Source organism: Mustela lutreola, chromosome 15 (genome assembly GCF_030435805.1).
Source record: "Mustela lutreola isolate mMusLut2 chromosome 15, mMusLut2.pri, whole genome shotgun sequence".
NCBI classification, from domain to species: domain Eukaryota; kingdom Metazoa; phylum Chordata; class Mammalia; order Carnivora; family Mustelidae; genus Mustela; species Mustela lutreola.
Window position 1 is genome coordinate 3481624 of NC_081304.1, and position 25020 is coordinate 3506643.

The 25020-nt window shown below is 58.7% G+C and overlaps 1 protein-coding gene and 1 long non-coding RNA gene across 2 annotated transcripts; both read left to right on the top strand.

Annotated features, from left to right (window-relative positions):
- The first annotated feature begins 8672 nt into the window (after nucleotides 1-8672).
- Nucleotides 8673-11993, top strand: SOCS3 (suppressor of cytokine signaling 3). The gene is made up of 2 exons (XM_059149182.1): nucleotides 8673-8958; nucleotides 9586-11993. The coding sequence occupies exon 2, from the start codon at nucleotides 9674-9676 to the stop codon at nucleotides 10349-10351; it is 678 nt and encodes a 225-aa protein (XP_059005165.1). The 5' UTR covers nucleotides 8673-8958; nucleotides 9586-9673; the 3' UTR covers nucleotides 10352-11993.
- Nucleotides 11994-14993: 3000 nt separating this feature from the next.
- Nucleotides 14994-18423, top strand: LOC131816798 (uncharacterized). The gene is made up of 2 exons (XR_009348187.1): nucleotides 14994-15490; nucleotides 15749-18423. It is a non-coding gene; the product is annotated as an uncharacterized LOC131816798 (long non-coding RNA).
- The last annotated feature ends 6597 nt before the right edge of the window (nucleotides 18424-25020 follow it).

Here is a 25020-nt window from a genome sequence, read left to right on the forward strand (position 1 = left end):
GGCTACAGCTGGGGAGCAGGCAGGAGGCCTGCCAGGCCCACAAGGCCCCAAGCATGGATGAGATGAGGTCTTCCTGCACTGGGGACCTCAGGGGGCTGGGGCTGGGGGCGGGGCAGGGGGCTGGGGAGGGAAGCCCAGAGAAGCTGAAAGTTGTGGAAAACAAATGTGCCAAGCACAGAAGCTCGAACCAGCCACTTCTAGGGTAGGGTGGGGAGCTGGTCAAGGTTCTCGTATTTATCATTTCAACTTCTCAGTGTCGAAAATCTTGTCATCTGCAAAACAAAACACCTCTTGCTCAACATGCTCCTGGCCTCGTGCCCCAGAGAGAGGCCCGGGATCATCTGGCATTTCACGAACAAGAAGCCAGGGCCCAAATTTCTGGAAATGCCTCCTGGGCAGAGCGTGCAGGTTTGTTTCTCTGTCTCTAGCAAGAGATCAACGTAGCCCTCAGTTTCAGGGGAATCTCAGCCTCTTGTGGCGTGGCAAGCAGCCAACGTCACCCCAGCGCGGAGCTGCCCATCTCCTCCCGATGCAGCAGTCCCTCGCGGCAGGAACCACAGAGGCCCGTGGCCAGTTCTGCCCTAGGGAATCCCGGGCTGTCTGGGTCCGGCCTGGGTAGCCAAGGCGAGCTGCAGGGGGCTCCCCAGAAGAACCCCACTCTGCCTGGCCAGTCCCTGCCTGGCCCCCGGGGACAAATTGAAACAAGAGGCTAGGTGTGCCCTGGGCCTGGCATGGGAAGCCGGCTCAGGACAGGTCTGGCTTGATGGGAAGCAGGCTTGGGAAAGGTCTGGGTTGACAAGATGAAGCTAAAGCAGACTAGGCCCAAGCAGATGAGACTCTCGGGACCAGGCGTGATTGATTGCCAGTGACGTGGAATTTAGGAAAGATACTCAAAGTGAACCCTGCAATGCCCATTGCTCTCCTTGAGAGGGGAGGTGGGAAGACTGAGGCCCAGTGGGGTTGCTGCCTTAGTGCCTGGAGCTCCTGGCAGGGAGGGGAGGCCAGTCCTGGGAGTGGCCCTGTGCTGAGCTGGAGAGGCCAGGTCCCATCTAAAAGACCAGGGGAGACCAGCCAGAATGTAGACCCAGTGATGCCAGATCATCCAATTTTTCCAAAGAAAGCCCCAAATTCAGATGTGAATGTGAAATTTCCAGATTTTTAAACGTTGTCTCAAAAAATTTTTTTAGGAGCGCCTGGGTAGCTCAGTGGGTTAAGCTCATGATCTCATGATCTCAGGTTCCTGGGATCAAGACCCATCTCGGGATCTCTGCTCAGTGGGGAATCTGCTTCTCCCTCTGCTTTTGCCCCTGCTTATGCGCGTGTTCCTCTCTCTCTCTCTCTCAAATAAATTAGTAAATAAATAATCTTTTAAAAACTTGTTTTTAATTCTGTGCAATCCAACCAATGAATGCGGTCGTGTTCAGCCTATAATTTACTACCTCATGCGTGTCTTTGGTCTATAAAAAAATGTCCCAGGCACCGTGGGAGGACAAGGTAATAGTAGAACATCACAGTTCATCTGTCTGTACCTTTTGATTGTATTACCTCTTTGCAAAATGATTTTTAAGTTTTGAAGTTCCAAAATTCAGAGAAGGTCCCTGACCCACTTCTCAGAGGTTCAGGGGAGGGTGATATGCTCATGCTGTCTGCTTGTAGCTGCCTCAGGTGGAGCTCAGAAGTAGGGAGCCAAAACCTGTAGTAGGTGGGGAGGAGAGAGAGGCTGAGGGCAGCCGCAGAGAAGATGCTCAGCGGCAGAAGCCGGCACCGGTGGTGTGCAGGGTCCCGGGCTCCGCTCACACCTGGCACCCACAAGCTGGGAAACATGTGCAGGTCAGGTGACCCCTCCAGGCCTCAGCTTCCCATCAGCCTGCGTGTGTCACTTCCTCAGGGAATCCCCTCGCCTGTCCCCCCGATAGATTCCGTCTCCCCATCATATGCTCACACAGAACTGCCCCCCCGGGACTTCCTTTATAGCACTCGTGCAGTCAAAATTAATTAATCATGACATCAGTTGTGGCCAAATCTTGTCCTTCTGGAAAGAATCTAAGCTTCATGAGGAACCAGACTGATAAATTCCAGGCTCAATATGCTCAACCTCTGACACATAGTAGGTGCTCAATAAATTATCCCTTAAAAGGAACGAGTGAATGAACGAGTGAGTGATTTCGTAGAAATAAGTCTTTCCAGAGCAAGAAGTGACTCTGGGTAGGCTCATCTACCCAGAAATCTCCACTGCCACTAGCATTTTGTTTACAAATATAGGGGGCGGATGAAATCCTGGGAAGGGGGCAGTATGTGTACCTAGGTTGAGAACTCTGAGCTATGCAGTGTGAAATCACCTGAGTGCAGCATGAGCAAAGGGAGAAGTGGGAAGGAATGACGTCATGCTTTCAACCTCACCCCGTCCCTGATATACCCCACCTCCCACTCCTTCCGACACACTTCTCTGCCCCTGTGGCTGGTTCCAGACCTTGGGAGCCAGAGGGAGGGTGTATCATTTCTCCTTTGAACTGGCCCAAGATTCCGTGCCTGACAAAGTGGCTTCCAGTGCATGCTTCACAATGTGGGGGAGCCAAGGACCTTTCTAATGCTGTCCTACCCCTGGATGGGGCATTCTGGAGGTCCCCATGGAGATCTGGCTACTGCAGGGAGCCTAGGACAGGCCGTGAGCTCTCAATTCAGATGCTCCACGCATATGCAAGTGAGTTGGTGAGCAATGCTTGACCCCAGAACCCCATGGGTCAGGGGCTCCCACCCAGCTGCCTTGCTCCAGGTAGGGGGAGGGGGGGTAGGCACCTGGTTTACTGTAGGCCTTGCACCCAGGGGTCCTCCACCAGCTCTTGGGCATCTGGGGCCCAGGGACAGCTCCCGGGAGCCAGCCTCACTCCTCACCCCCCTCACCAGGCTCTCCTTCTCCTGGGCACTGCCACTTTAGCTCTGGGCGCTGGGCCAGGCCTCACTTGCATTGCAGCCCAGATGGTTCACCACGGCCTCTTCCCAGAACTGCTCGCTGCCTGGGTGTCTGTTCCTGAGTGCGGGCGCGGGCACAGAGGCTGCTGCAGGGCCAGTGGAGGCGAGTCCCACCCCAGCCCCAGACGGAGCAGGGTTTGTTGGTTTGGGGTCAAGAGAGACAGTCGGCTGGAAGCTAACTGCCCCGCTCTCTGCCCCCAACTCAGAACTTGGAACAGCTGTGGATTCCTCGCAGAGCTGTGGGAAGAAACTTCCCTCCCCACAAGAGGCACCCCACACCCTTCAGACCCTCTGCGACCTCCTAAAGTCTCCCCCACTGACCCACCACCGTCCCACGGACCCTCTGTAGGGGGGGAAGAATGGACCCCCCCGGGGCAGGGGTTGGAGTTCTGGCCCAGCCCAAGCCCCGGAGGGAACAAGGAATCTGAAAAGGCAGGGTGGGTGAGTGGGCGGGTGGGTTGGCGAAGTGTTTTCTTTCCCCTCCCTCGGCACTTTTTCTGGGAAATGCCAGAGGCCAGCTGGGCCTGGAATGTCAGGCTTGAAAGAACTCCTCCTCGGCTCCAGCCCTGAGAGCCGCAAACCTTTTCAGTAGCGCTGTTGCCCCTCCCAGGAGGAACACATGCCACAGGCCATTGTCTTGGGTTCCCTGGCCTGCCTCTGGGGATTGTCAGAGGCAGCGGGGAGAAGAGAGCAGGGTCCACCTGTGGTGAGATTCCCTCGACCTTTCCCCCTTACACCGGAAGGCCCCGTCTGCCCTAACCCTCCTCCAGCAAGGACCACAGGGGCTGCGCTAGGCAGGGAACAAGATGCATCAGGCCACAGCAGGGGACCTGGCTTCCTAGAGGTCTGATGAGACAGGCCCCCCACATCCTCTTCAAATTAGGTGGAAAAGTGGCAGTGGGGGGCGGGGAGGCAAGAAGAGGAGAAGCCTTACTGCCTTGCGCCCCTCTTAAGTACCGGCGCTAGACTAGAAGCTGCAGAGGGAAGGAACCAGATTCTTTCCCATCCCCAGGCCTAGTCAACTAACCTGTGCACCGTCAATGTGGAATAAGCAAGACAAAGCCACGGGGTAGGCCAACCCAGGTTGCCCTCTTGTGCCACAGGAAACCCACCGGTCAAAGACAGAGAGAGGCCGAGGGCCTGGTGTTGAGCAAGCCTGTGGTCTGAGGCCAGTCTCCTAACCCATGCCTCTGAACAATGGCAACCTTACAGCCCGCCCCCAGGCTGGCCAGAAGACAAGGAGAGCGTCTAGGCCAGTAGGGGACCTTGTGTTCGCCAGGCCGGGACATCACTTCCCACGACCACCCCACAGGCGCCAGAGTTCCCATCTACGAGGTTTGGGGAAGAACTCATCGTCGGTCACTCACCATGAGTAAGTGGGGCCCTACAGGCAGCTGAAACCACTGTGTACTTCCCCTCTCTCTTGAGTGAATCTGTATTATCTTTATGACCAAGCACCTTTGCCTGGAAATGGGATCCTGACTTCATAGAAATTCTGCAAAGGAAGAGATTAGAAGGCAGGAGTCTCCTAAATCCCAAAGCCAGGAAGACAGCGGGTGGGGCAGAGGGGCCAGACTGTGGATGAGCTCTTCTCCAGGGAGCCCCCAGCAGGCCGGGTGGGCAGGGGGAGGGAGGACAACAAGGCCGCGGGATGGCTCTGCTTCGGGTATCTCTCTTGCCTGGAAGAGGGTCTCCTGGGGTGTGCCCTTGTACTGGCCCAGTGCCTCCTTTCCCACTTTTCCAGCAAAGTTGGAGTCCTCACTCTAACTTTAAATTAATGGGCTTATTAGTCCCCACCGAAGGCACGTGGGACTTCCAGATGCTTCCAGAAGCTTCCAGATGCTCCCAAGTCCTGCAGGAAGAAACCAAAAGCGACTCTAGAAATAAGCAGTCAGTGGCATCTGAAAATGATGGAAAACAGGAATCAAAACAATCTCTTAAAGATTCATGGAGGGGGTGGAGCACCTGGGTGGCTCAGTGGGTTAAGCCTCTGCCTTCGGCTTGGGTCATGGTCTCAGGGTGCTGGGATGGAGCCCCGCATTGGGCTCTCTGCTCGGCAGTGAACCTGCTTCCTCCTCTCTCTCTGCCTGCCTCTCTGCCTAATTGTGATCTCTCTCTCTCTGTGTCAAATAAATAAAATCTTTAAAAAAAAAAAAAAAAAAAAAAGGATTCATGGAGGGGTGCCTGGGTTGCCTGGTTGGTTAAGCATCGAACACTTGGTTTTGGCTCAGGTCATATTATAGAGCCCTGGATGGGGCCCTGTGCTCAGTGGGGAGTCTGATTGAGATTCTCTCTCCCTCTGCTCTTCCGTCCTCTAAAATAATAAATAAATAAATCTTAAAAAAAAAAAAAAAAAGATTCATCGAGCACTTTCAATGTACCAAGTTTGAGAAAACCGACCACAGTCTGGTTCTTCAAGGTTCTCACTCATTCTCACTCACAGGGCATGTTGGTCAATGTGAAAAGAACTCCCCTGGAAGTTTGGACTGAGTCTCTGCCAAGTCTTAAAGGAAAAGTAGAAACCAGCCAAAGTGTAGAAGGCAGTTCCACCCGGAAGGAAATGAACATGCAAAGATCCAGGCCTGGGGAACATTCTGGAGACAGCCTAGGGATCCATGAGAGGTCAGTGGGGTGGTGGCCACTGATGGTGGCCTTAGACACACACTGGCTGAGTCTGGATCATCCCAAGGCATTGGAAACCTGGAGATATTAGAAAGCTGAAGGGAAACTTGGTAGTTGGCTAATCCGTTTGAAGACAAGTGGCTTCATGGAATGTGTCTTACACAGGAGATAACACAGCTCTCCAAAACAGAAAGACATTCCTGGCCACACCCATCCCCCAGCAGCCTGGGCTGCCGCCATGCCTCCTCTGTCCAGACACCCCAGTGCTTTAAAAAAAAGTAGCCAACGTGCACTGAGCATTTTACATGTTCAAGGTACCATTCTAAGCATTTGCACACATTAGCTCATTTAATCCTTACAACAACCAGGTGAGGTAGCTACTATTATCAGCCCATTTTACAAATCAGGAAACTGAGGCATGCCTGGGGAAGTAAATTACCAGAAGTCATACAGCTACTGGCTAGTGGAGTCTAGACAGGAGTTCAGTCTCCAGAATCAGTATGTAAGGAGGGCATAGCCCCCACAACCACCGCTTGCCCCCACAGCCCCTTTCAGCCCTTCCCCCACTCCCAGCTTGCCGGCAGACATGCAGCCTTTGCTGTGGGTCCTCCGCAGAGCACAGGCTCATTTGGGGACCATGTTCTTGCTTCAGAGGCATGAGTGCCTCCAACTAGACTGGAATTCCCAGAGTTCCAGAGCTGTTTCCTTCTCCTTATCTTTCCCCCTCCAACATCCCCTCCCTACAAATGAACTCTTAGAGTATCCTAGGGTCATCGTCACAATCTCCCCTTTTTCCCCGTGTCCTCACTGCAGGGGCAGGGCGGGGGGGGGGTTGTCTCTTGCCTCGCCTGTCTCCTTGCAGGATTCACCCAGTGCTTCTGTCTGCCCAGCACTTTGCTCGGTGCCTGGCAACGGCAGGCACTCAATGAAGGTTTGTGGACTGGATGAATGAACCTGACTTGTGTCAGAGCATTATAATTTACAAAGCACTTTCTCATCCCATTAACTCGAGGGCTCTTTCTTATGAGTCTTCTTGTCCTCCACGGGCTCAGGACAGAAGTGTATGGTCATGGCGCAGCCTCCTCTGGTCCTTCTCCTGGACAAGAGAAAGAACAGACTCCTGATTCGGGAGAGGGGGATCCATTTCATTAGCCCGAAAGCATCTTGAGGGCAAAGACCTGGTCTTATTCATCATTATATATCAATAGGTAGCATAATGCCTGGTACACAGAGCCCAGTATTTGAAAAATGCTTGAACAAATCCATTTCCCTCTCTGTGGAAGTGACTAAAAATAACAAGAAGGGTTCGTCCTTACTCTGGCGCCTAACAGAAGCTGAGGAAGAAGGAGACCCTATCCCTCCCTCCCGTTTCTAGCACACTCCCGCCTGCACAATCTCTTCTAGCTCTGTGATCTCAGCTCTCCGATGGGAAGAGGCTACTGTGATTATTTTACACATGGCAAACGGAGTCCCAGAGAGAGAGCTAAGTGTCCTGCCCAAATCTCACGGAGTCCGGACAGGCGAGGGAAGGAGGCGATGGACAGGCCCGCTCCCAGAGAGCCAAAGGAGCCAGGCCTCCGTGGGCTAGACTCCCGCGATGCCTGTTGTCAGCCTCTCTCCCTTCCTTTCCATCTCATTTTCTTCATCAGGGTGGCATCTGGCAAGAGGGCACAGCCCAAAGCCTCCGGCATCCCGTGTACCGAGAGGTGACGATTTCAGTGGAATTTAATCTGGTCCTCAGGGGTCTGTCCCCACTGCCTGCTTGGGGACCGATTGCAAAACTTCCCAGCCTTCATCAGGCTGGCCGTGGTTAGCCCAAGCCACCCACATCCATGCCGGCCGGACCAAGAGCAAATCCATCATTCACGCCGCGCACCTCCTCACCGCCCCCCAACCCCCGGCCCAGACCCCCACACTCGAGGTAGGGAGGGCGGGGCACATTCTTGGCGGCTCTGGGCCATCCGGAAGTGGGCTGAACTGAAAAGCTGTTTTCTGGAAATCCTCGGCTGCTGGACCTTGAAGCCCAGGTCTCATTCCAGCTGCGAGGAGAACTCTCCTGGGTCCCCCGGGAGGTCCCCCCGCCCCAGCTCCGGAGCCAGCCTCCCTACCGCCCCCTCCAGTTTCCATTCCCCCGCCTGGGAGGAGCAGCTCCGAACTCCACTCCCCAGGAGACCCCGGGGCGCCCTCTAGCGGACGCGGGGCGCGGGGTGGGGCGGGTGCTTGCCCCGGGGCCAGTCCCGCCCGGAGGGAGCACCTGGCCAGACCCACACCGCACCCCCGAAAGTTTGGAGACCCAGACGTGTGAGAGCGGTTCTTGTCTGCGGGTCTCTGGTTTTCCGGCGGCGGGAGGCGGCACTCCTGTCCGCGTCGCCAAAGAACCTGGCAGGGGGCCGAGGGGCTGAAGCCGGACAGCCGCCACGCAGGCTGCGTCCCCTCCATCCCCGGGACTCCCGGCTGCGCTTCGGGGATATGACCCCGGGCCCCCACCCCCACCCCCGCTCCAGCTCCCGGGTCCGGCCCCAGTGTCGCCGACCGGCTTCGGAGTGTCCCCACTTCCCTCGCGGCAGGCCCGGCCCTCCTGGGGCCGCGATCGGGACCTCGGGCGGGCTCGGGTGGGGGCGAGGGGGTGTCCCCGCGAGGTCTGAGAAAAAGGGAAGGGGAGCCGGGAGCCTCTCCCGCCCGGCCTCCTGGAACTGCCCGCGCGCTCCCGGAGCGGGGGCCCCCGCCTCTGCCAGAAACCGGCCTTCTTAGAAGGGAGGGGGAAAGTGTGAATGAGAAGTTGGGGGCGGAGCGCGCGGGGGGAGGGGCCGCTGCCAGGAACGCGCCGCCGGGGCTGGCGCCGCGCCCGCCGGCCTCCGGGGCCGCCTCGCGCCGCGCTTTGTCTGTGCGCGCGTCTCGGCCGGTCCTGGTCCCGCTCGCGGCCCGCCCTCGGCCGCCCGCGGCCCCTCCTTCGCCCTCCGCGCAGCCTTTCATTGCTGCGAGTAGTGACTAAACATTACAAGAAGGCCGGCCGCGCAGTTCCAGGAATCGGGGGGGCGGGGCGCGGCGGCCGCGTATATACCCGCGAGCGCGGCCTCGGCGGCGGCTCCGACTCGCACTCCCGCGCCGCCGCCGCCGCCTGCCCCGCCGCTCCGGCCCAGCTCCCGCCGCGGCCCCTCGCCTCGTCCCCGCCGGCCGGCCCGGGGACGCGCAGGGGGCAGGGCGGGCGCCCCAGCGAAGCCCGAAGGACGCGCGCGCGAGGCCCTTTGTGGACTTCACGGCCGCCAACATCTGGGCGCAGCGCGGGCCACCGCTGGCCGCCGCCGCCTCGCCTTGGGGACCGTAGGAGGCGCAGCCCCGAGGCCGGAGACTTCGTTTTGGGACGAGGTAGGAAGGAGGGGCGCGGCGTGGAGCGGGGCGGGAGCGGGGGTTCGCGGTGGGGGGGGGGGGGACCAGCTAGTCTCGGGAGCTTTTCCCGGTTTCCCCTCCCCTTCCCTGGTCATTCCCGGCAGGGAGGGGACGAGGTAGGGGCCAGAGCGGATGGAAGCCGGAGATCCCAGGTTCCCGGAAGACCCAGGCTGGGCCCTCGGGCTTCTCCTGTCCCTTCCCCACCCTACCCCCCCAATGCCTCAGATTTCTCTCTCCGACCCCGCCGCCCGGGGCCACCGGACTGAGCGGCGCCCAGAGCGTCCCGGGGGCCCTTCTCCCGCTCCCCTCCACGGCCATGCTCCCGGAGACCCAACTTCCGCGCCCGAGTTTCCCACTCGGCGTTCTCCCAGTGCGCGCCGGGGAGGGGGCTGCGTGGGGCCACCCCGCCGGCGGGGGCGGGGGCGGGGGCGGGGGGCTGGGGCTGGGCGGGCTCCGCGGGGTGCCCGGGTGGGAGGAAGGGCTCAGGAGGGAGGCCCTCCGGGCCGGGGGTGCCCCGGCCGCTCGGCGGAGGCTGGGGAGCCGGGGCGGACAGGGCGCGCTGGAGGGTTCCGGGCACTCACGCGGCGCGCCCCTTCCTCCCCACAGCCCCCCGGGATGCGGTAGCGGCCGCTGTGCGGAGGCCGCCGAGCAGCTGCAGCCGCCGCCGCGCAGATCCACGCTGGCTCCGTGCGCCATGGTCACCCACAGCAAGTTTCCCGCCGCCGGGATGAGCCGCCCCCTGGACACCAGCCTGCGCCTCAAGACCTTCAGCTCCAAGAGCGAGTACCAGCTGGTGGTGAACGCAGTCCGCAAGCTTCAGGAGAGCGGCTTCTACTGGAGCGCCGTGACGGGCGGCGAGGCGAACCTGCTGCTCAGCGCCGAGCCCGCCGGCACCTTCCTCATCCGCGACAGCTCGGACCAGCGCCACTTCTTCACGCTCAGCGTCAAGACCCAGTCGGGGACCAAGAACCTGCGCATCCAGTGCGAGGGGGGCAGCTTCTCGCTGCAGAGCGACCCCCGGAGCACGCAGCCGGTGCCCCGCTTCGACTGCGTGCTCAAGCTGGTGCATCACTACATGCCGCCCCCCGGCGCCCCCTCCTTCCCCTCGCCACCGACCGAGCCCTCCTCCGAGGTGCCAGAGCAGCCGACATCCCAGCCGCTCCCTGGGAATCCCCCCAGGAGAGCCTATTACATCTACTCGGGGGGCGAGAAGATCCCCCTGGTGTTGAGCCGGCCCCTCTCCTCCAACGTGGCCACTCTCCAGCATCTCTGTCGGAAGACCGTCAATGGCCACCTGGACTCCTATGAGAAAGTCACCCAGCTGCCTGGGCCCATTCGGGAATTCCTGGACCAGTACGATGCCCCGCTTTAAAGAGCAAAGGACAGGGGTCGGGGCGAGGAGCCTGGGTCCCTTCTCCTCCGTGGCACATGGCACAAGCACAAGAATCCGGCCAGGAGAGCCCTGCAGCTCTGGGCCAGCCAGCGGAGGGGCGGACTGGCCCCTCCCTTCGGCCCTCCCCCCTGCAGAATGGGGCAGGCGGGACCTGGAATGTGTTTGAGGGAAGGGGGAGTGCCACCTGAGCGCCCCGCCCCCACTCCAGCTACTCCGGAGGAGCCCGCTGGCCCGATGGGGACCGCGACGGTAGCCGTGGATTCTCTTCTCAGCTCTTCGCTTCCTCGACTCCCCCTGCATTTCCAAACAGGGGACACTGCGGGAGTGTTGAACTAGTGAGAACTGCCGGGGAGTCTTCAAACTTTCCAACGGAACTTGTTTGCTCTTTGATTTGGTTTAAAAGGTAGCTTTAAACCCGAGCAGGTCTCTGGCCTGGAAAAGGGTGCGTGAGAGGGCGCCCAGGGCCCCAGGGCTGCAGGCTGGCCATGGCGTTGGCCGCTCCCACTGCCCACCCCCAGGTGAGGAGGGCGACTGCATGCCCCTCCCATGGCTTTGGGCGATGAGAGCAAGCGGTGACCTGAAGGGGTCCGTTCTGTCCCCGTCTCTGGGACAGCCACCAGAAACAGGTCGCAGAGTCCATCTAGTTAGTGCCCGGGACCCCAGGGCCCTTCCCCCGTTTTAAGGGGGAAGTGGCACTGGGAGGGGAAGGGGTGGGCAGGTCAATGACTCTTCCCCACCCCTGCTCTATCATCTGGCACCTGGGGCAGGTCGAAGATGGAGATGAGCCATCTTTGACCCCAGATTCCGGACAGAGAAGATGAGGGATTCTAGTTTGTGCCTCCTGACTGTCTGGCTAGGAGATTTGCCTTAAATGCTCCCTGTCCCATGGATAGGGACTGGCACACAAGAAGCCACACACTCAGCCAATCCCGACAGAGGCCAAGGGATCCTCGGGGCCGGCCGCTCCGCGTGGGGGGAGGGGTGGGCGGAGGTGGAAGGGGGGGTGAGGAATCCACGCCTTCCAGCCCCCACACTGGAAGAATGCGAGCCCATTCGGTAGTGGCCAGTCACAGGTGCCTCCCGGTGCCCGGGCTCTGGCAGGGCAGAGCCACCAGGTCCCACGGCCCTCCTCCCCTGGGGGAAGGGCACAGGCAGGAAGTCAGGGAGAGACTGGGGCCCCGCCACCCCCGCCGCTCCAGCTCTGTAATAGCACTGATCAGTGAAAATTTTAACAGGAATGTAGCAGCGATGGAATTAACCTGGAACTGTTCTTTTTGGGGAAAAATGAAACAAACACAAAGTTTTCTGTGTCAGGTGTTGGGCTGGCTGGGGCAGCTGTGTGTTGGGGTGTTTGGTTTAGGTTTTTTTTTTTCTTTTTCCTGGTCTTTTTGTTTGTTTGTTTTAATAATGTTTACAATCTGCCTCAATCACTCTGTCTTTTATAAAGATCCCACCTCCAGCCCTCTCCCCTCCCCCACCCAGGCCTTCGAGGCTGTTAGGAGATGCTTGAAGAACTCAACAAGATACCAGTGGAAGTCAAACTTTGCACATATTTATATTTATACTCAAAAAAGAAACATTTCAGTAATTTATAATAAAGAGCACTATTTTTTAATGAAAACTGACTGAAGCCTTTTCCTCCCGGCCCCTTTCCTGCCTTGGTTTGTCTCCCCACCTCCCCCACCCCGCCTCCCAGGGGTGGGGTGGGGGGAGCCACAGAGGTGAAGGCTCCCCCTGGCTGTCCGGGCGCCTCCTTGCCGTGGAGACAGCTCGGCTTCACTACGTCACTGACAAGCCGAAGCAGCCACCCCGGCTTTACCGAGAGGGGTAATTCCTGCCAGTCTGATTCAGATCTGACCAGAATATGCAAAGCAAGTTCGAAGGAAGCCCTTCAAAGGGTTTGCAGGGAGTAAGCTGAGCTGTGGTCAAAGCTTTTAGAGACTCCAGGCTATTAGAGGCGCTCTGCTGCTTGGCAAGGAGGTGTTCCGAGAAAGCCCAGACTCCCAGGGTCCTGGCGGTGACCTGTGACCTCAGCACAGCCCGGTTCATGGGAGGTGGGGGGAAGGGTGATCCCCAGGGGCACTGCCTCCCAGCGCCTCCAGCTTCCCTCCATTCCTGGGACACCCCTCCTGAGCGGTGGCCAGTCACAGGCCTCCTGGTGACAGCACCTATTTGCCTATTTTTAGTCGCTCCCACCCTTTGGGCACTTAGAAGCTATCCCGCGAACCTTCCCAGCCCCACAAGGCAGGTGTGAGCACTGCCATATTCTTAGACACGAGGGAGCATTGGAGCTGGGGGCTTACGCTGGTCAATTCTGATGCCTAGAACAGTGCTCAGTAAATATTTGTCCCCCGGGGAGGGGGGCAGCCACTTAGGTTCAGGGAGGTTAAGCAACCTGCCCACAGACACACCACTTGGGAATGTGGGAGAAGACACAAAACTAGAACCTGGGAGCATCTGGTTTCCAACGCCCATGAACTCTCTCTGCCTCCCTAAGCACTAAGTATGTGCCCAGGGCTGCCCCTCTGCACATCTCCCCACAAAGTCAACAGGTGAGGACCCCCACTCTGGGGTTTCCAGCATTACAGTTGTGCTCAAAAATAAAAAAAAAAAAAGAAATACTTTTTCTGTGACATTTTTCTTCCCTGCTTCCTCCCCCCCAAACCCCAAACCTGACAGCTGCAGAGATGAGTGTTATCCCCAAGTCAGGGGCCCCCAGGACTTCCCTCAAACCTCAGATGCCTGAAACAAACGCAGGAGGCCTCACCCCCCAACCCCCTACTTCCCCACCGCCACCCCCCTGCCATAAGCTGCTCCAGGAATCTGTGTCCAAAAGGCAACCAGGAGCAAATAAACTCATGTTTCTTTCCCATTTCCTAGACTTTGGGGGGAGATGATGGAAAGTGACAAGAAAGGACCAGGCTAGGCATGAGACTACTGAGTGGACAGAGCATGTAGGAACCACTTCAGAGAGACCACTGCTTCTGGAAATGGGACTGCAGACCCAGGTAAGCTCATCTTCCCAGAGCACAAAGTCAGGTGAGAGGACCCAGTGGCGCCTGGGAAGCTCCAGGCAGCCTCTTCCCTGAGCAGGGGTCTGCCAGCCAGCCAGCCACCATCGGCCTTCAGCAGAGAGCTGCACAGCTGCTGGAAGGACAGACTCCCTGGAACCTTGGAACCTAGAGCACACTAAGTCCCAGTCCTTGGCCCAGAAGGCCGTTGAGTAAGGATGCCCAGCATTCGCAGGGCACTGATGGAAAGGGCTTGATCTTCTCTGCCCCAGGAGAGAGCCCTTGTCCCGGCCACCCCCGACGTTAAACTCAGAGGCAGGAAGACCCCAGACTCCTTTCCCTGGATGCCTGCTTCCCATCCTTCTTCCCACATTTTTATTTGTCTCTCTGTTTTCAGACCACAAACTAGACCAGCCTTCTACTTTTGCAGACAAAGAAGCAGAGTCCCAGGGAAGGAAAGCAATTTGCTTACATTCACACAGCAAGATAGTGGCAACACCAAGGCAAGAATCTCCCCCTTACATCCCTCTGCCCCCCAGTGTTCCTTCCCGTGTTTCCTCCTCATCCTGCCCTCCTGTTGCAAAAATCTTTCTGTACTTCTCAGTCCTGTTGGGGACAGAGCCCACTCTCTCCCAGGGACCTAAGGGCAGGGGGCTCTCACCTGGCTGCCAGAGGAGAGTGCCTGGTTCCCAGATTTGCTAAGAAGTCTGAGCAGGCACCCACGCCTCAATGGGGTTAAGAAGAGCATAGCTGGGGGTCCCTGACCCCCAGAAAGGGGAGTTTGCTGCTTCCAGGCCCTGCAACCCAACCCTATCATGCTGCTTCTGGCTTCTGAATCCGTCCCCAAGAGGCCCTATCCTTTCTCCGGTGGTGCTGTTTTGGGGCAGGCCTCCGGATGAGCTAGAGCCAGGAACGGGAAACCTAAGGCCTGCTCTGCGGGGGGAGGGAGAGAAGGAGGCCACAGCCAGGGGAGCTGGAGATGGAAAATTAGCCTGCACGCTGGGTCCTAGCCTAAGGAACGAGGAAGGAGGTTCGGGCGGGGGCCCCGTCAGGGTACCAGGCGCAGACACGGGGAGAGAGAGTCACAGAGGGAGTCCGAGCACCGACAGAAGTCCGCGGGGGTGGGGGACCACGTGCAGGGGGCGGATCCGGGAGACCCAAGTCGAGGGTGGGAAGAGCCCGCCCGGGACGCACCTTCCCGCGCCGCGCCCCGCCCCCTCCCGTGCGGGCTGCCGCCGTGCGGGCCGGCGCGTCGCTCCCAAGCCGGCCTCTGCCAGGAAGAGCCGCTTCCCGGACGCCGCGGGAGCCCTGGCGGAGCTATGCGAAGAATGTCCGCGCCGAGCCCGGCGGGCGGCACCTCCCCGGCCCGCGCCGCCGCCGCCGCCGCCGAGCCGCCGCCGCCGCCGCCGCCCAGCGGAGCGTGCGTGCCCAGGGCAGGCCACGCCCCCGCCACGCCCCCGCCACGCCCCCGCCCCGCGGAGCGCGGTCGCCGTGACAACGGGATTACAGGCGCGGAGCGCTGTTTATTCTCAGCCGAGTGCCAGGAAATTCGACGGGGTGGCTGCCAGGCGCGCCTCCCTGGGGGGGGGGGGGGGCGGGAGAGGGAGGAGGGAGGGTGGGCCAGCGCGCCCGGGGCTCCTGGGGGAGGGAGGCGGCCCTCCGTCACCGGGGGTCCCTGACCCCTCCGAGGGGAGCTGCTCAGAGAGCACCGACTCTTTGCCGGCCAGAAGTGAATCAAGCTTTCTCCCCCCAGGGGAGCCAAATCTCCCTCCAGCCTGGCTCCGGTGGCCCACCCGCCCCCTGCCCCCCAGTGCACACCCTTCTCTGTTCGGGGATCCCGTCCTGGGAGCCCCCCAGCCCCCAGCCCCTCAGTCCCTCATTCGCTCACTCAACAGCTATTGAACACGACGTCCAGTGCGTCAGGGGATTGAATGTGGGACAAGACAAGGCCCTGACTGCCCTTCTCTCCTGAGGTTGACCGGGAGTGACAATGAACTAGTAAATCCATAAATACAATAATTACAGATTGCTATCAGGACCCCAAAGATGCATCTTCAAGTCACATTTCCAGTACGCCCCCACATCCACGATCCTGCCCCACCCTCGGGTAGGCTGACCAGCTTGTCCTGGTTTGCCCCGCCCTGTCCCAGTTCACCCTGAAAGTCCAGCAAACCAGGCTAGTTGATCACCCCACCCTCAGGGCAGAATGCACCCATTTCAGAGATGGGGAAACTGAGGCCCAGAATACCAGGGCAGTTCTTCCAAGGTCATGGGGCCCGTTAGAAAGAGAACGGGAGCTGGACGCCCTCTGGCTGAGAAACCAGGGCTCCTTCAGCCAAATACCCTTCACACACACCCTCCTCAGGCCCCCTGAAGCATGGAAACACCTGCAGCCAGCCCCCAGGGACAGGATGAAATTGCTGACTTCCAGACTGCACGCTGGGCTCCTTCTGAATCAGAAGCCCTGGGGATCTTCCGGGAAGCTGCATACTCAACATCACTCCAGGTGACTCTCAGACCACTGCAGTGCTGCCTTCGGGGAAGACAAGCCTGGATCCTCCCCTCTTCCTGGGATGGGGAATTTCCTTCTTGAACCTTGACTAAGCCCATCTGGGAAGTCAGCTGGGAGGGAAAGCCTGGGTTCACTGCCCGCACCCCGCCAGGCAAGCGACAAGCGCAGGCAAGTGCAGCCCTTCCCTCTCCTCCTGGGCTCCAGCCCCTGGGCCCTGGGCCTGAGACCAGGGGGGCCCCATGCGGGAGGAGTATGGTACTCCTTCTCCCCCCAGCCCCTGGTGTTGAGCCCTCACAGCTGCGCTGTGCTGGGAACAGGCCAGGCATTTGTGAAATCCTCGGGTGAGCCTGACCCACTGTCACGAGGACTGCCTGTGGAAGCTGGTGCAGGGAGGGGGATGGGGGCTGTTCCCAGAAGCGGGGAGAACTCTGGACTTCCCACTCCTGAGTGCTCTGCATTGCAGCGCGGCCTTAAGCAACAGCAGTGGTCTGGAAGGCTGCACCGCAGAGAACCAGAGGCCCCAGGCTCTCTTCTGAAAAGAAACTAGGGCTCTGAATGCTGAAACTTCCACGCACTCCTCCTTACCCGTCGCTGCTGCCACTCGCAGTGAAGACCGGGCCCAGCCTTAGAGAAAGGCGGACTCAAGGCTAGACTTACAAAAAGAAGAAGAAGGGGAAGAAGATAACCAGAATGCTAGTTTGTTATGTACATTATACAAGAAAATGTATTTCCTTTTTTTTTTTTAAATGATTTTATTTATTCATTTGAGACAGCGGGAGCACGAGCTAGTGCAGGGGAGCAGAGGGAGAGGGAGAAGGGGAGCCCAACACAGGGCTCCATCCCAGGACCCCATGATCAGGACCAGTGCTTAACCCACTGAGCCACCCAGGTGCCCAAGAAAATGTTTTTCCTTTCACTCCCTGCTCCCCAAATCTCCACTCTTCCTTTGGAACAGAAAACCTTACGTAATACCTATATCATACAGCATGTTAAAGACACGAAATACAAAACCTGGTGATTCAGGAGGCCGCCGTACTGCCCAACCGCGGGGATGCTGTTCACAATACACTCTTTGTGGTTGGGGTCCCAGAAAGTCATGTGGTGGGGGGCTGCTGGGTTTGGGAATTTTAGGGTACATTAGCAGCGCCAGACCCTTGCCTTAACGACACTCCAGGGCAAACCCAAGGCTGGTAGGAACTGTGTTCTGGGTGCTGTGGCCAGGGCTGGAGATCCATGCCAACCAAGAAGCATTTAGCCTTCGGGATGCTTACAGTCTGAAAGGGGAACCAGACGTGAAAAGCAAGAAGTATCCTAAAAAGGAGTGGGTGTAAAAATAAAATGTTATACAGCCTACAGCGGGGGGGGGGGCCCAGGAGGAAATGACCAACATTGGTTTCCCAGAAGAGGGGCCACTGGTGAGACAAGGCAAAAACAGCAGTTGTCCCCTCCCGCAGGCAGGCGGTGTGGGACACAGGGCATCCTAATGATCCGAAACAGGGAAATGGCCCGGAAAAGGGAAAAAACCTTAGGGAACTTGAAGAAGTTTGGTATGTCCCCATCGGGCACATCCACGCCAGACTCATCGTCTAAAAATACTGCTTTTGTGACATCACATGCAAGACCCACTCCCGTAGGGGCCACACTGGTTCCTTGGACGTTTTCTTCTCAGCTGGATTCCAGTGCTTGTCATGCTGTCACCTGAGTGGAAACCCGGCCTCACCAGCTCCCCACCCCACGCACCCCACGCTGGCAGATACCCTTCCTTCCACCAGGGTGCCCTCCTCATCTGCCCACCACAGGCATTCCCCACCCCTGTGCTCCCTTGTGAGCCCATGTCCTGGCCTGTTGGGGTTATCCCACCCAAAGGCTCGGCCTGCCCGCCCCCTCCCCCTCCCTCTCTCTGAGTTCTGTCCCTCCTTTCAGGCTGCCTCCTTTCCCGCCTCCTCCCTGAAGCTCTCCTTGGACTCAGAGAGTTTTGAGACCTCTCTTCCCTTGTAAGGCGTCTGCGGGGCCATTGCTACTTGTTTACCACCTGGTCACATGGTGTTATGGTTCCTGGACTTCTTCCCACCTGGACTGTGGACACTTAGAAGGAAGAAACTCACTCTGGGGATGCCTGGGGGGGGGGGGGGCTCAGTCAGTTGGGCATCTGGTTTCGCCTCAGGTCGTGATCCTGGGGTCCTGGGATGGAATTCTGCGTCAGGTTCCCTGCTCAACGGGCAGCCTGCTTCTTCTCCTGCCTGCCTCTCTCTCTGTCAAATAAATAAATGAAATCTTAAAAAAAAAAAAAAGAAAGAAAGAAAGAACAAAACTCACTCTTGCCCATTCCCTCAATGATTATTTACTGAATGCCTACTCTGTACCAGGCTCTGTATCTGCTCTTTTATGTTCTTCACAAAACCCACCAGATTAGGAGGCGCTAGTGGAAGCCCACGAGGCACTTGACCTGAAGCTGTACAAAACGAGATTGTCTTTAAATGATGGGGTTTCGGAAGTCGTTAGAGTATTAAATCATCTACGGTTTTTTACTTTGGGACGCAAACAGGTTTCTTTTATTTTTAGTACCTTATGTTCGCATAGATGGCATTTCTGTGTTTCTCAAAATGCATCCTGTTACGTGGTATCATTCCACGCTCCCTATTCGCCTCTGATGCAAGGGAAATGAAATGGATTGCATTTTCCCGGAGAGCAAATCAAGGTGTGGAGGGGGTTTAGACCTGCCACAAAGCACACGGGTAATTAGCGGTAGAAGCAGACTTGGACCCTCATCACCTGGCTTCAAGCCTAGCCCCCTCTCCACTACTGCTAACATCTGCACGTGAGAGCACCCACCATCTAGCAGTGGCTGTGGAGGCTCTCCAGGCAGCTGGGGCCACACTGGCCACTCGTTCATGAGGCCAGCTCGGCCCATGAGATGGTCCTAGGGCTCTCGATCCACCTGTCATCTGTGGAGAGCTTGGGCGGTTGCGGGGGGGGGGGGGGACGCCAGGATCATCCCACCTCTCAGCAGGAGGGAGCCTTGGATGTTCAGGGCTGGTGATCCCAACGGGCACAGACTTGCCGAGGAAACTCCAGCAAGACCTCTGGCCAACCCCAATGTGCAGGATTTTGCTTGAAGTCTCAGAGAACCCCGATGTTGCCCTAAACTATTCTTTCTGGAAGCCGGAGGGGGGGGCAGGTGAGATGACCTCCACGTAACTTTTCTGCTACAGAATCCCTGTGAAAAGGAGGCTGGAGGGAAAGCAGGCAGCGCTGGGAAAGCCAGCAGAAGATATGGCAGGAAAGCCACCCAGAAGATATTCAGAGACCGACTGGCATTGCCCCATGGGGGGGGGGGGGAGGGCAGTCAATGGCTGTGGACTCCTGCCCTACATTGGGGCTTCCCCGCTGGCCTCCTCGGGCCATCACTCCAGGGTTTGGCTGAGAAGTCGGCAAGGACCCTGACCAGACTATGGCCAGAGCCCTGGAGTGGAGGGGAGGAGCCCAGGAGAAGAGCCCAGCCCGCCGGCAGGCACACTGCCAGACCTCTCCAGTCTAAGAGAAGGAACTGAGAAGGTCAGCCAAGGGGCCCAGCTGTAGCAAGAGACCTTGTGCCCCACGCCAGGCTAAGGACTGAGCCGCTCATTCTTGAGTGCAGGAAGGGAGAAGCCTGGATGCAGGCAGAGTCGACAGGCCCCGGGGGTGGGGGTGTTCCCGGGCTGGGCTCTGTGGCTGGTGAGGCAGACATCTGGAGAGGGTTAGATGCCCAGTAGAGGCTGCAGACCCCCAGGAGACAGGTTGGGGAAGTGGTCGCAGAGGACGGGAGGGTCTCCTGGTCGTGGGCAGGATGGACACTCTGCTGTGCGCATGCACTGCTCAGCCCATTCTGCGCTCTGTCTGTAAATGCAACACGCGGTACCATGGGCGGGGTGGGCGGTGTGCATTATCTTTCCAGGGCTTGATGCGTGACAGTGAGTCACCCCAGTCTAGGTCCCCAACTGTGACCAACACTGCTAACCAGGTGTTCTCAGCCTTGGAGTCAGGACTCAAAACAACTGAATCAGCCTGCCCCGGGTGTAGGCAGACCTCTGCTGCCGGGTCTCAAGGGCCCTTCTTGATGGTCTCCGGAGGGCTCCGTGGGAAACAGACAAGGACTGCATGAGAATGGTGTTGGCCTTGGTCTACCCCGCCTGTGGAGGAAGAACAAGACAGGTTCACCATCCCACAGTCCTCTCCTTGGCCCCAAGCCCAGAGGAAAAGTGCCCCGCACCAGCGTGTTTTATACATTTCAGACTTTCGTGGCTGTGCTTCTAGTGTGCCAGGCTCTAGTCTAAGCCTTTGAAACATATGAGCAGCGGTGCCTTGCGTGGCTTTGTGGGTTAATTGTTTGCCTTCTGATCTCAGGGTCCTGAGATTGAGCCTAGCATCAGGCTTTCTGCTCAGCAAGGGGTCTGCTTCTCTCTCTCCCTCTCCCGCTCCCTCTCTCAAATAAATAAATAAAAATAAATGAAACATACGAACTTATTTAATTCTCCAGCAACCCTATGAATTAGGTCCTATTATCATCCCCAGTTTTTCAGTGGAGATTGCTGCTGAACAGGATATATTGTGACTTGCTCCATATCCCACAATCAACCAGGAACAGAGCTGGGGTCCAAACCCAGGCAGCTGGGCTGCGGTGACCCTGCCCGTGGCCAGCCCCTGCTAACCCCACTGAGGCACTGTATACTGGCTTTGTAGTCGTAGAGGGCAGAATGCCAGCTGTGATCCCAGTGATCACAGATCGCTGCTTCTTGGCAAATGACCTTGGGCGGGCATGTAACAGCCTTGCCTTGCTTTCTAATCTCTGGGAGGGGGATCTCGAAGCCTGCTTCATGTGTTATAAGGGGGGTACAAGACCGTGTCACAGGATTATTATTCTTATTAGTGGCAGCTCCCTGGGACCAGCAAGACTTGAACACTTCCCATTCACCCACCATTCAGCCCCACATGCTCCTGCTTGGAGGAGAGCTGCAGGGCTCGTCCACTGGCTCCCTGGTTTCCTGTCCCCGCGGGTGAGGAAGACGCTGAGGGAGCACTTCTTCCCGCCTCCTCCTTGGTCCCTTCCAGTTTTTGCTTGGTGTGCGTGCCATGTTTCCTTCTTGTTTTCCTCAACTGCCCTCAGCATGACCCTTGGTGGTTGGACAAGTGTCCTGGGGCTGCCATGACAGACGACCACACAAACGGGGGGTTAAAACAATAGAAATGGACCTTCTCAAAATTCTGGAAGCCAGAAGTCCAAAATCAAGGTGTCAGTGCAGTTGCACCCCCTCCGAAGCCTCGGGGACCGGGGGGGGGATTCTTTCCTTGCTCGTCTCAGCTTTGGTGGCTGCCACCGGTCCTGGGCAATTCTGGCGGGTAGAAGCATCAGTCCCATCTCTGCTTCTGTCTTCACACGGCCTTCTTCTGTGAGTGTCTGTGTCCAAATCTCCTCTTCTTCTAAGGACACCAGTTATTGGATTAGGTCCCAAACTAATCCAGTATGACCTCATCTCAACTAATTCTATCTGCAAAGACCCTATTTCCAAATTAGGTCACAGGCACACATGCCATATGCACATGAATTTTGGGGACACTCTTCAACCCAGTACCGTCGGCTGGTTCTACAGGCTCTCAGATTAAGAACATTTTCTTTCTCTCCTTGCATCTTTCAGGAAGAGCCTGAGAAATGTGTCCTTCTTTGCTCTTGGGCAGTGAGACAAATGGAATGTCCCTTTACGGCCTGTTAAGGACACTTTGAGCAAAGGACGGGCTGAAAAGCACCCAGGGATGGAAGGTAGCCATTGGCCTTGACAAGGGATGCATGGCCAAGGTCAATGTCTCTTGAGGAGGGAGCACACTGAGGGCTGTAGCCTGCCTGGCATGGTCTGGTCCTTCACAGACATTGCTTCATTTAGCTGCAAGGATGTTTCCTGCATTTCTCTGGGGAAGAGCTCAGCCTTAGCCACCCCCAGACAGCTCCTCACACAAGGAGTGTCCCCCAGAAAGCTTATGCTGAGCTGTCATGGGCGAAAGAGAGAGGGGGAGGTAGAGCCACAGGGCCAGGCGTGGGAAACCTGGCCAGTGCCACAGTTCCTTGGCAATATTACTCAGGGAAAAGTCCAGGGGAAGTCCAACAGCCAGCTCTTTGCAAAGCCCTGGTGTCTGGCAGGGAGGTGGACATGGGCACACGGCGGATGTTCCCATTGAATCCAAACCCCCAGGCTGGGGAGAGCTGGAGTTGTGGCGCTAAGAGGCCTTCCTCTGCCTCTTCACCATCATCAGAGAGAAGGCGGGACGGAGAAACCCACCAGAAACCTGCTCATCTTGTGGTCGGGCTGGTCCCCCCGAGAGGGGCCCTGGTGTGGGGAGAGCTCCCAGTGTGAGAAGTGGGGGCTCCAGAGGCGAAGGCCCAGTGTTCAGGGGAAGCCCTCCTCAGGTGGGGCCTGCAGCCCCTCCCCTCTACCTGTTCACCGACAGCTGGGGACTCTGGAGCAGATCCCAGGCTCAGAGAGGCTCTCTGGAGCAGCCCGGTCTGACTTCTAGAACCAGCGAAAGGGCACAGGGAGGATGCCAAGAAGGCACAAGGCTGTGATCTCCCTGAACCACAGGAAGGGGACCACCCTGCCTCAGCAGCCCTGCAGGTGCTCTTCTAGGGACAGGAAGTCAGCTTTTACCGAGCAAGTGGTTGGGGGGAGGGGCTCAGGCACCTGGGCGCTCAGCCGCACCATCTGCTCTTCCCACACTCCTGGGGTAGGGATCAGGAGCATAAATTTTCATCCTGGTTCAGTTTGCCTCCTCACAGCTGGGACACCTAGGTAGGTCTCTACACCTGCTTCCCATCTTCCCAGGGTTGTGGTGGCTGGTTCAGTAAGTGAGCAGCCCCATGGCCTAGTATGCATGCAGGTGCTCTGTCAACACTGGCTTCTGGACGCTCCTGGAAAGGGTTGAACCCCTCGACAGACTTGCTTTTTTTTTTTTTTTTTTTTTTAAGATTTTATGTATTTATTTGACAGAGACAGAGATCACAAGCAGGCAGAGAGGCAGGGGGCAGCGGGGGGGGGGGGCAGCAGGCTCCCTGCTGAGCAGAAAGCAATGCAATGTGATGCGATTTGGGGCTTGATCCCAGGATCCTGAGACCATGAGCTGAGCCGAAGGCAGAGGCTTAACCCGCTGAGCCACCCCGGCGCCCCCAGACTTGATTTCTTACAAATAACTGGCCTGGCTCACCGAGGGGAGAACTTCTAGGCAGCCCCTCCTGGTCGACTAATCTCCTGGGGGGGTGGGGAACAGTGCCACCCTGCCCCCACTTCTCACACTGGGAGCTCTCCCCACACCAGGGCCCCTCTCCGGCGGGCCAGCCCAACCGCAGGACAATCAGGCTTCTGGCCAGGCAGTAACAGTAAGTCATGCCCGCCCTTCCTTACGTGGGGCACCACCGAGCCTCAGTCCAGAGCCTGGCTTCCCATAGAGGAGGAGAAGGGGGATAGAGAGGCCCTTCCTTGCCAGGTGCGCTGGGCTGGCTCTTAACCCCACCCCCAGATGGTGCTGGGCTTCCCCGTGATTTTCAGGGGCCGTCTGTCCTGGCAGCCACCACCAGGCCCAAGCTGCAAAGGGCAGCTGAAGCAGCAGCTGATGTTCCGAAGGAGAAGCTGACTCACTCCGGCCAGGCTGAGCCCTCCGTGAGCCTTTCTGGACCTCAGCCTGGGATTCCTGCAGGTTCCGACGACAACAAGTTGGACCATCTTCTTTTTTAAAAAAATTTATTTATTCGACACAGAGAGACATAGTGAGGGAGGGAACACAAGCAGGGGGAGTGGGAGAGGAGGAAGCAGACTCCCCACTGAGCAGAGAGCCCATGCAGGGCTCGATCCCGGGACCCTGGGATCATGACCTGAGCCGAAGGCAGAGGCTTAACCAGTCGAGACACCCAGGCGCCCCTGGACCATCTTCTTGTATGAGGTGGGTTCCAAGGTAACCCAGACCGGAAGGGAGGAGACGGCTCTGGCCGGCCCGGGTGTTGATGCTCTCCGGCAGGTCCAGGCTGGGGGTGGGGACAGGGACATAGGACAGTGACGTGGGAAGGCCTGAAGGATCCCCAGGCCTGACTGAGGAGGAAGGGGGCGGGGAGGAAGCGAGGACCCCATTTATAGAGCACAGGGCACACATGACATAATTATTCTATTTTAATCAGCGCTACCCTGTATGGTAGATAATGACTTATCACTGGTTACTGGCCGAGGAGCCTGAGCCTGGGAGCCCGTGAGTGGATGCTGGGTGAGGGCTGGACGCTGCCCGAGCGGAGAGGGAGGTCAGGCACCTAGAGCCTCCCCAGGACCCCTTGGCCCGCGGACTGCAGCTGACCGCGACGCCGCACTTCAGGGGCCCCGCAGGAGCGCGGTGCAGACCCGGGAGGGGGATGGGACAGAGTCCTTGGAGGCCCGCCCTGCGCCCCTCCTTCCCCACCAACCCCGCCGCGTGTGCCCTCGCCCCCCGCCGCCAGGTCCGTGCCCATGGCAACCACTCCTCGGGGCGACGTGTACAGGGGGAGGGGCCGCACCGCCCTCCTCTGACCGCACAGCCGCCCGCCGCGCATTCCTCCGCGCTTCCATCAGCGCGGCGGCCCCGGACGGGCTTCCCCGCAGGCTGTGAGGTCAGCGCCCCACCCCGCCGCCTCCGGGGCCGCCGCCTCCCGGGCCGCCGCCTCCCCGGACCCCGGTCCCCGCGGTCGACCCCGTGCCTCCCGCCCCCCCTTCCCAGCCCCACCTCCCCGGGCCCCGCAGCTGGGATCCTGGTCCCCGCACCCCCTCCCTGGCCCCTGCCCCGGGGATCCCGGCCTGCGCCCCTCCTCGGGTCCCCGCTGTCCCGGAGCTGGGCAGCCCCTCGCGCCCTCCAGCCGCTGCGCGCGGGCCTCGGGGCCGAGCCCTATTTCGGGCGCTGGCGCTGCAGGCCGGGCCGGGCAGCCCTGCCCGGAAGGGAGGCTATTCTGGGCCGGGCCAGCGGAGCAGCTGTGGCCCCAGGGCTTCCCGGCAGGGTGCGCGCCGGGGACAGAGGGCACGCTAGGGCAGGGCTCCCTTCCCTCCCCACCTTCCTCCCGGGCCGAGCCCAGCTCCCTCCCCTTTTTGGCC